This window comes from Triticum dicoccoides, chromosome 5B (genome assembly GCF_002162155.2).
Source record: "Triticum dicoccoides isolate Atlit2015 ecotype Zavitan chromosome 5B, WEW_v2.0, whole genome shotgun sequence".
NCBI classification, from domain to species: Eukaryota; Viridiplantae; Streptophyta; class Magnoliopsida; order Poales; family Poaceae; genus Triticum; species Triticum dicoccoides.
The window spans coordinates 23,131,478-23,141,909 of NC_041389.1; the positions used below are offsets into that span (position 1 = coordinate 23,131,478).

General features: G+C 48.1%; 2 protein-coding genes across 2 annotated transcripts; one reads left to right on the forward strand and one right to left on the reverse strand.

Annotated features, from left to right (window-relative positions):
• Nucleotides 1–1,203: 1,203 nt before the first annotated feature.
• On the forward strand, nucleotides 1,204–3,162 carry LOC119307131 (N-carbamoylputrescine amidase). The gene is made up of 8 exons (XM_037583229.1): nucleotides 1,204–1,272; nucleotides 1,451–1,542; nucleotides 1,648–1,799; nucleotides 1,889–1,935; nucleotides 2,061–2,094; nucleotides 2,232–2,398; nucleotides 2,533–2,629; nucleotides 2,730–3,162. The coding sequence occupies exons 2-8, from the start codon at nucleotides 1,490–1,492 to the stop codon at nucleotides 2,906–2,908; spliced, it is 729 nt and encodes a 242-aa protein (XP_037439126.1). The 5' UTR covers nucleotides 1,204–1,272; nucleotides 1,451–1,489; the 3' UTR covers nucleotides 2,909–3,162.
• An 88-nt stretch (nucleotides 3,163–3,250) lies between these two features.
• LOC119307132 (protein FAF-like, chloroplastic) lies at nucleotides 3,251–4,377 on the reverse strand. The gene has a single exon (XM_037583230.1). It carries the CDS (start codon nucleotides 4,339–4,341, stop codon nucleotides 3,721–3,723), a length of 621 nt encoding a protein of 206 aa, XP_037439127.1. The 5' UTR covers nucleotides 4,342–4,377; the 3' UTR covers nucleotides 3,251–3,720.
• Nucleotides 4,378–10,432: the final 6,055 nt, after the last annotated feature.

Consider the following 10,432-nt stretch of genomic DNA (forward strand, 5'->3'; position numbering starts at 1 on the left):
TTTACCATCGCCTAGCTGTGTTCGGTTTTAGGCTGCGCTTGCGTTAATTTCATTTTTTGACTACTCCTATTTCTAAATTAGACATTGAAGCTACATAATCTCTTGGATCTCAATTACTCCCTCCGTCCGAAAATACTTGTCATTAAAATGGACAAAAAGGGATGTATCTAAAACTAAAATACATCTAGATACATCCCCTTTTATTCATTTTGATGACAAGTATTTCCGGATGGAGGGAGTACTTTGTAACTGCAGACTAGATCTGAATTGCCTTTTTAGGGAATAATTGCAAACTCCTGACCACAACTTACTTTTTACTAGACCTAATGACCTTTATACCAATTAGTGTTTCTCATATTCCACAAGCTGTTGCCACCCTTTATGCCTTCCACTTTCTTGATCTGACCTGACCATGAGAATAAACCTTCTCTTTTTTTGCTGTTTCAAATAACTGATGTCATAAATAGAATATCATCTGGAGTATAATCCAATGCAGTGAAGATTAAAGAAAAAATCAATTGCAATCAGTTGCTCCTGCTGTATTAATAGCCTGTTATGATCTATGTTTCAAGGTGCAACTTTTGTCTTTATATTTTGCCGGATTCTAAGGCTGCTGTATAGCACTTTATTTTAGTAAATTCTGTTCAAGCTCTATATCAGTGGTATTGATATCTGAATTTGGGAATTTTTGTTCTACTTGTGTTAATTATGACTTTGGGGGATATTTTGTTCTAGCTCTGTAGTGATGATTTTGATAAGTAATCACCCTTGATGTCAGGATTAGTTCTCTTGCCACCTTTTCTCTTTGCTAGCAATCATATTTACATGAAAAGTAACAGTGCAGAACCAGAGTCCATGGTTCGTAGTTCACCTTTCCTAAGGACTATTTGTTAGTGCTACACCTACACATATGTGATTTTGTGTTTGATTTGTTTGTGAAGAGGCTAATCAGCATTGGATAATTGTGTTTAGTCATCTTTTTTAGATGTGTAGGGCCACTTTATGAAGTTGCTATATGCTTGTTCATTCATTGTAGCAAAATTATGTTGTAACAATTGTATGTACATCACTTCTCTTGTGAAAATTATATTTTTCCATAGTTACATGCACATGCAACTATTATCCACAGTGACAAGAAAGGAAGCTATTTCCTATTATTTTTTAGTTGTCACACTGGGAACACAAAGAACATAAGCCTTAATTCCTGATCATTTGTATTTCAGGTTGATTAGAGAAGCTCATAAGAAAGGCGCGAACATTGTCCTCATTCAGGTAAACCCATATGATAAAGAAATGTGATGTTCATTGATGAGTGACAAGATTTACGCTTGCAGTATTTCTTTCAAGACATGCATGGCAGGCATATGGATTCGGATGTATATTGATATTCTGCCTTTAGTTTCACAGCAAAGCGATGTGATTCTCCACTGACATTTGTTAAATACTGCAGGAGCTATTTGAGGGGCACTATTTCTGTCAGGCTCAAAGGATGGATTTCTTTGGGCGTGCCAAGCCTTATAAAGAGAACCCGACTATAATGAGGTAGGGTAGCTTGTTGTGCTTTAAGCATGTGGACTGCTGGCTAGTGATATTTTCAGTCGGTATCTGTAATATTTATACATTCATTTCATTTTTTATGGTCCGTAGAATGCAAAAGCTTGCAAAGGAGTTGGATGTTGTAATACCTGTAAGTTTCTTTGAAGAAGCGGGCAATGCTCATTACAATTCCGTGGCCATTATTGATGCTGATGGCACCGATCTTGGCCTATACCGCAAATCACACATTCCAGATGGACCAGGTATGACTATACAGCAGTGTTTGCCTAATATACATTATAAATTCTGTAAGTGGACTATCTGATATAGATAAAATGCTTTCTTTTGTCAGGTTATCAAGAGAAATTTTATTTCAACCCGGGTGACACTGGATTCAAGGTAAACATTATTCAGTATCTGTATAAGATACCACTTTCGGTTAAACAAGATGTACATATTGTAGCTGTGGCTATCATTGTTATTATTAGAAACTTCCTTAGTAAACCTACTTTTTCTTGATGCAGGCTTTCAAAACCAAGTATGCAACAATTGGTGTTGGTAAGTTACTTTCATTTGCACAGATACCATTTTTTATGTAATTTCGTCACAGTAGCTCTGTTAATGATCAGCGTGACAGATTAGTAAATTTGCAGCTTTGCTTATCATTAGTGACCTTGTCATCCATGCCTCGGTAGGAATTTGTTGGGACCAGTGGTTTCCAGAGACCGCAAGGGCTATGGTGCTACAGGGGGCGGAGATATTGTTCTATCCCACTGCTATTGGTTCTGAACCCCAGGATATGAACCTGGATTCCCGCGAACACTGGAAGCGTGTCATGCAAGGCCATGCCGGTGCTAACTTGGTACTTTTAGTTATTCTATAATGGACTCGTATCTTCTTTCATCACGAATCTAAAAGATATATTTCTTGTATTTCGAAATGATTCTACCAGTTTGCTCAACAGTGTGATGATTCACTTTTGAATATGCCCAACAGGTTCCTCTTGTTGCTTCTAACCGGATAGGAAAGGAAACTGTCGAGACTGAGCATGGGAACAGCACCATAAAATTCTACGGGAACTCATTCATCGCAGGTAATCCAGCTTCTGTTTGTATTTTAAAATTACAGAGGAAGGTGCAACAATAGAAGCATGACTGGTATGATCATTATGTACGACAACTGTGTGCGTGCAGGGCCAACTGGAGAAATCGTGAAGCTTGCAAATGACAAAGACGAGGAGGTGCTCGTGGCAGAGTTTGACTTGGACGAGATCAAATCTACGAGACACGGCTGGGGGATATTCAGGGACAGGCGTCCTGATCTATACAAAGTGCTACTGACGTTGGATGGCAAGACATCATCATCATCCTAGGTTCCACTTTTATGAAGACGACATGAACTCCAGAATGCTATACTGGGAAAACACAGGGTCCGTAAGTCTAGCTTCCCCCTGCAAAAGATATGGTTTGCCTCTTTGCAACGTATCCCCGTGTTTGCGACTCGGTGATTTTCCACCAATAGAGCATTAATAAAATACTGTCATGTAAGAGAATATTTGCTCCTACAAGTATGAAGATGAGGGATCAAAGCAATATAATAATGATGCATCGCATTTATTGAAACATTTAGGTGGTACCCCTACAGTTACTGATTTTAGTTACTGAAAATCAATAGGTGGATCATAATTGGCAGAATCAGCATCTTTGACCTCCAAGATATATATACCATTTGCTTTGGCTGTAATGTAGACCTATCAACCAACTGTCACATGTGCTGTATTACTTTTTCATCAAACCAAGTGCAGGCAGGGTTCTTGTGAGCCTAGCTAGAGTGCTTTGCAGCCTGTATACACGCTCATCCTTAGCTGGGGAGCATCGTTGCAACTATGTCGAGGACAAACGCGCCTTTCTTTTGTCGATTCTTGTAACTGAATCCTTGACCCGTGCATCTGCTTCTTTCGACAGACAGATTGAAGAGGAAGTAGCAGTAGATTGACTATGATGGATGCAAAAACTGACCAATTTTGTTTCGATATTTACATCTCTTTAGTTTAGGAAGGACAGTGTCATGGCCATGGCACTCTTAGGACTCTTTGACGATGACAACTCAATCAAACAAACTTATTAAACCAAGAAACTCTTAGGACCCTGTTTTGTTGTGGCTTTTGAGTGCTCTTGCAGTCTCCTAGTTGTTGCATTCCTGATCATCATCTTGCTCCGGGTGTGCAAAGTGGAGCTTGAGGCGGCCGTCCTCCCGGCAGGCGTGGAGCAGCTCCCGCGACGGTATCCTCACCTCCCGCAGCACCAGCCGGCCGCCCCCACGCTGCGCCCTCAGGTACTGCCACGGCTTCCCGGCGGCGCCGATCACCGATATGGGCGGCGGGAACACCCTCTGGCCGCCCCTTGCCTTTGCCGGCGCCGGCGTCTCCTCTTGGTCGTCGTCGGAGTGCCCCTGCTGCTGAGTCTTGCAGTCTTCAATGTCGTCGTCGTCGGCCACGATGCCGGCGAGGTCGAGGTCGCCCGAGCTCTCGGAGCTCTCGGAGCCGAGGCCCTCGGTGCAGAGGCCAGGGTGGCGGGACGCTGCCGCCTTGGAGCTGGCGCGGCCCGAATGGAGGCCGAAGAGCGGCGGCGGCGGAGGAGGCAGGGCAGGGGGAGGCGGAGGCGGCATGACGACGCCGTGGATGATGCAACACTGGTCGTGGAAGATGGGACAGTGGCGGCCTCGGTCGTCGTCGTCGTCGAACGGACCCATAGACGGTGGCCGGCGGCCGCCGTCGTGGCCGTAGGCGCACGCCGTGACGGCCATGCGCGCGCGTGCGTGGTGAAGTGGAGTGGGACTCAAACTCTGCTGCCGCCTTGGTGCTGCGATCCCCGCGCGCGCGGGTAAAATATAGGGTGGAGAGGACATGGGACCCGTGGCCTGCCTCCGTTGCGTCGTGCGTCCGTCCGTGGTGGTGATAATGCTGTCTATAGCTGTCTAGCTAGGCTACGGCGTACGTTGGGCTGCGAGATACAGATACTACTTTGCCGCTGCTCGTGCGCGTGGGCTGGGATTGGATACCGGATCGGCGTGGCCTCGAGGTTTCTTTCGGCTGCAGAAGAATCGTGCGGTGCAGTGCTAGTGCTAGTGGCATCACGTTACGTATCTAGGTATGGACATGATGCCGATCCGGCGGCCCCTGGTTTTTTCTTTCAATTTCTAGCGGTGGAAGCAACATCGGCTAGCTGCTTTTGACCGGAGTACCTATCTCATGCTGAATGCTGATGGGTTGGACGCCGGGTTTCGCTCTATCTTAATTCACGCACGTAAAACATCGTTTTTTAAACACAGTACAAACGCAAGCGCTCATATAAACGCACATACACTCACTCATATGAACACACGCATACACCTTATTCCTATGAGCACCTCCAGAAGACTGGGCCGTCATATCATTTTGCGATTTACGAAGTCACGTCGTAGGCGCCTCGTCATCGACGGAAACATCTTCTTTCATTGATTGCGCATCACCGAAAATCCTGAAATAAATAAAAAATTAATGCAAGCCGGTGAGCTAGGAATATATACATGTAAGTTGGTCAAGTTTTGTCCCTCATTTTAAGGCTCCAAATGGACGAGAGCAAGCTTGCTTACTTATCCCTCAAGTTTGCGCCCGGCTGGCTACCCGCTCCTCGGCCCACTCCCGTGGCGAGCATTCACAACTGTCGAATGGTAAGAAGATTGCTAGAAGCGTCTTACCCATTTGGAGGGACGCATACGTGTTACGTAATACGCACACAAGGTCGTTGGAGTTACATTTGGGAGGTGTTGGGGATATAACTATTATGTATGACCCGCCTAGGAAGGGCCGGGTTATACCTATGAATATTCTTGAAGCCCAAGACCAAGGTGGAAGATGGCGGTTCAGTAAGGGCCCAAAGCCCAGAGGCGACTTAAAGGCCCGTAGAGATAAACCGTCATATGTACATGACTTGTATTGTAAGGCAAGAATAGTTAGAGACCGAGCCGGACACTGTTTATGAGCCGGCCAGGACTCTGAGAGCCACTAGGCATCGACCTCTGTATATAAAGGGACGACCCGACGGCGGTTCAGGGCAAGTAAGATCAGATCGAAAGCTAGATCAAGCGATTCCGCTCCCTAGTAATCGAGTCATAAGCAATCCCACTCAAAACTGGATCGTAGGCTTTTACCTTCACCGTAAGGGGCCGAACCAGTATAAACCCCGTGTTCTTTGTCCCGATTAACCCCTTTAAGCTTCCTAGTTGCGATGGCTCCACGACTAAGTCCTTTCACTAGGACATCTGACGTGACAATTCCACGACAGTTGGCGCCCATCGTGGGGCCAGCGCACGGTGGATTTGAGGTCTTGAAGGGAAGCTTCGAAGGGCTCAAGGGATACACTGTGGGCCGGATGACCAAGAGTCGTCGCGGCAAGATCTACATCGACGACGGAAGCTGGGGTCCCGAGGCCGGCTCAATTGAGTATGGGTATCGGGTCCCCTTCGGCGGAATCCACGTCTTCATCGGGAAGATCGGCGAGCCGGGCCCTGATCCGGACATCTGTACCGACCTCGTCGAGACGGCTCAGCGTGCGAGACCCGCCCGGGCGCAGCCTGCTGTGAAGCGTGCCTTCGTGGGATGCATCCATGGAGGGGAACTTCCTGATGGATCTGTGTCGGCTGGTGAGACGACCATCTACTCTGATGGTGAGTCGTCCATGGGTGAGACGGATTCATTGTATCAATTGCAAGACAGCGGGCTTGGGGGCTGTTCCGATGGCAGTAGTATTCCGGACCTCCTTGAGCCGCCGAGCAGAGTTGGGATCTTCATGGCTGGCACGCAACCCATTCAAAATTCTACAACTGCGGCAGTGATAACCTCCGGGTCAGCGGCAGCCGGGGCAGGAGGCCCTGTGCGCCCGCCGACTCAGGTGCTGATGGATCTCATGGATAAGATGTCAGCTCTGTTAACCGCCGCAGTCAACCCGTCGGATCAAGCTCAACATGATGCGGAAGTGGCGCAGTTAAAGCTGGATATAGTACATGCTAAAGAAGACCTAGCGGCGGAAGATGTCAGGATAACTGCAGAGCGAGCGGCTCTGGACGCCCAGGCTCAGCAGATTCAGTCGCAGGCTTTCCAACTCATGATGGATCAGAACGCGTCCAACGAGGTCACGAGGAGAAGGTACCAGAAGAGTCAGTCCCGTCTGCCTCCGGTTTATGACCCTCGAAATCTCTTTCGAACGCCCGGAGCAGGGTCCAGTAACCCGCCAGAGGTATACCGGGTTGCAACACCCGGGGCTGGGATGCCGGTTCAGCCACGTACGATGGAGCCTCCCCGGATGAATACTGCTCCACCTTAGTATGTACCAATACCACCGGGTCATTATTCTAACCCGTTGGAGAACATGATTGCTGCGGCGGCATGACTGTCAGCTCTATCGGTGGAGAGGGACTCTTCGACGGCGGTTGAAACTCGCAGGGTCAGAGAACTTCTTCAAACGACTTTAGCACAGCAGGAGGCGTACTCATATAGCCGGGACAGGATTCATTCAACCCCTCGTCCAAGCCGGAGCCCAAGTTATAGCAGGCATATGGATTCAGCGGCCGTTTCAAGCAACGGCGCCGTGACCAGCTGCACGGGCATGACCTGGCGCGCGATGGAGCTCTTAACCTGGTGGATCAGGGTAGAATACGTCAAGAGGCTGAGCGGGCGACTCAGCAGGCGGCTGAGCAGGCGGCTCAGCTGGCGACTTACCAGCCTTTTCCGGTTTATCCGACGACTTCTATTGAGGTAGGTGCGACCACCAGGACCGTAGGAGTCCCCTGTCTGGTGCCGGCTCTGCGCAACGAGCGTTTGCCCAAGGATTTCAAAGGGCCCAGAAAGGTGCCTAATTATATGGCCGACTTACAGCCTGGGCCGTGGATTGAAAGCTACGAGATGGCTATGGAGTAACTGGAGGTCAGTGACGCTGCAATGGCCAAGTACTTCACCATGATGTTGGATGGGACTGCCCGCACTTAGTTGAAGGGGCTGCCGCCTAATTCCATCGGTTCATGGGCAGAGTTAAAAGCCCGGTTCATTCAGAACTTCAAAGATACATGCAAGCAACCCATGTCAATTGTGGTTTGACTAATTGCAAGCAAGAGAAGGGTGAGTCCACAATCCATTGGGTGCACCGGGTCAAGGCCATAATACATTCGTCTGATAAGATGGATGCCGGTGTCGGTGTCAAAACCGGCAGATCTTGGGTAGGGGGTCCCGATCTGTGCGTCTTAGGCTGATGGTAACAGGAAGCAAGGGACACAATGTTTACCCAGGTTCGGGCCCTCTCGATGGAGGTAAAACCCTACTTCCTTCTTGATTAATATTGATGATATGAGTAGTACAAGAGTAGATCTACCATGAGATCGTAGAGGCTAAACCCTAGAAGCTAGCCTATGATGATTATGATTGTAATTGTGATCGGCCTTCTAAGGACCAACCTCTCCGGTTTATATAGACACCGGAGAGGGCTAGGGTTTACACGGAGTCAGTTACAAGGAAGGAAATACAATATCCAGATCGCCAAGCTTGCCTTCCACGCCAAGGAGAGTCCCATCCGGACATGGGACGGAGTCTTGAGTCTTGTCTCTTCACGCTCCAATAGTCCGGACGAAGTATATAGTCCGGCTGTCCGAGGACCCCCTAATCCAGGACTCCCTCAGCCGGCTCTGCAGTCTTAATGTTGAAGAAAAATTGCCGTTTTTTGCCTCTAAAGATGAAGCTAGGGCGGCTCAAGCGCGATTGTAATGACGTGGGTCAGCTGATGGCGGCTCTAGTCAAGTACGCCGACTCTGATAGTACCAAGGACCCCGGGTCTAATGATGAAAAGACAGGGAAAGGAAAAAAAGAATGGCAACGGCAAGGGTCCTCAGCATAACCCGACAAATCAAGGAGGTAATAATAAATGTAAGGCTGACGGTAGCTTGGAGTTTGTGGCTAACACCAATGCACAGGGCAATAATCAACGACGTAAGGGGAGGCCACCCCCTCGGCCCGGCGGGTCAAGCCCACACCAGAACAGTTGCTGAATGAGCCCTGTCCGAGACACGGCACCCCGTAGAAACCGGCCACTCACCTATGGAAGGACTGCGTGATCGTGAAGGCTTTCAAGAATTCCAACATGTTCGGCGGTAATCATGGGCCGGGCGGCGGCTCAGGTGGCGGCGGCTTTCATGGGTCGGGCGGCGGTTCAAATTCCAATTTTCAAAACTCTCAGGGTAATCAATATTATAATCAGCAATCTGGCTAGGGAGGTCAGCAGCAGCAGCAGCAGGGTGGATACCAGAGTCATCCAAAGCAGTTGAATAGTGGGCAATATCACGTGTTTACCACCAGTTTGTGCAAACGGGACCGGAAGCTTCATAAGAGGGTTGTGAACGCTGTTGAGCCGGCAGTTCCTTGTTATTTGAGATGGTCTGAGCAGCCTATTATATGGAGTAGGGAGGATCACCCTCCCCGGGTTGACAATACGGGTCACTTGGCCTTGGTGGTGGCACCTCAGGTTGGTGGATATAAATTTACTAAAGTGCTCATGGATGGAGGCAGTAGCATCAACATCCACTATTATGAGACTTTTCGTCGCATGGGTTTGACTGATAAAAATCTCAAGACTTCCAACACTATTTTTCATGGAGTGGTCCCTGGAAAGTCAGCGTACCCAGTGGGTAAGATTGAGCTGGAGGTTACCTTCGGAGTTGAGCATGATTTTAGGGCTGAGAAGTTAACCTTTGAGGTGGTCAAAATCAAGAGCCCATATCACGCCCTATTTGGCCGGCCGGCTTATGCCAAGTTCATGGCACAACTGTGTTATGTTTATTTGCAGCTCAAGATGTCGGGTCATAAGGGTACCATCATACTGCATGGGAGCCGGAAGATAGCCTTGGAATGCGAGGAAGGCGATGCTGCTTACGCTGAATCTGTTTGTGCAACAGAGGAGTTGAAGTTCTATAAGGACAATGTTGACCCAGCGGACATGACATCTTTGAAGAAGCCAACCACAGATCATGAGCCGATAATGAAGTTTAAGTCGGCTGATGACACCAAACTTGTCGATTTTGTTCCAGGCGACTCATCTAAGGAGTTCAGTCTCAGTGCCAATCTGGATCCCAAATAGGAAAGCGTGCTCATTGAGTTCATCCGTGAGAACCGGGACATCTTTGCATGGAAACCTTCTGACATGCCGGGTGTACCAAGAGAACTCGCTGAGCACACTCTCAATATTAATCCAAAATTTAAGCCACTTAAGCAATTTCTTCGGCGGTTCAATGAAGAAAGGTGCAAGGCCACTGGTGAAGAGGTGGCCCGGCTCTTGGCGGCCGGGTTCATTATTGAAGTTTTGATCCAGAGTGGTTGGCTAACCCGGTGCTGGTGCTTAAGAAGAACGACACTTGGCATATGTGTGTGGATTACACGGACTTAAACAAAGCTTGTCCGGCTGATCCCTTCGCTCTCCCTCGTATTGATCAAATCATTGATGCTACGGCGGGTTGTGAGTGTTTGAGCTTTTTGGATGCTTATTCTAGTTATCAGCAGATCAAGATGGAAGGACCAGGAGAAGAAGGCTTTTATTACTCCTTTTGGAGCCTTCTTCTATGTATCTATGCCTTTTGGGCTTAAGTGTGCGCAGGCGACTTATAAGCGATGTGTGCAGAACTGTCTTCACAATCAGATTGGGCGCAATGTTCATGCTTATGTGGACAACATTGTGGTGAAGTCCAGAGAGAAGGAGACCTTAATAGATGATCTGAAGGATACCTTTGATGACCTTTGGGTCTACAAGATGATGCTTAACCCGGCCAAGTGTGTTTTTGGTTTGCCTGCAGGCAAGCTTTTGGGCTTTCTGGTTTCTTA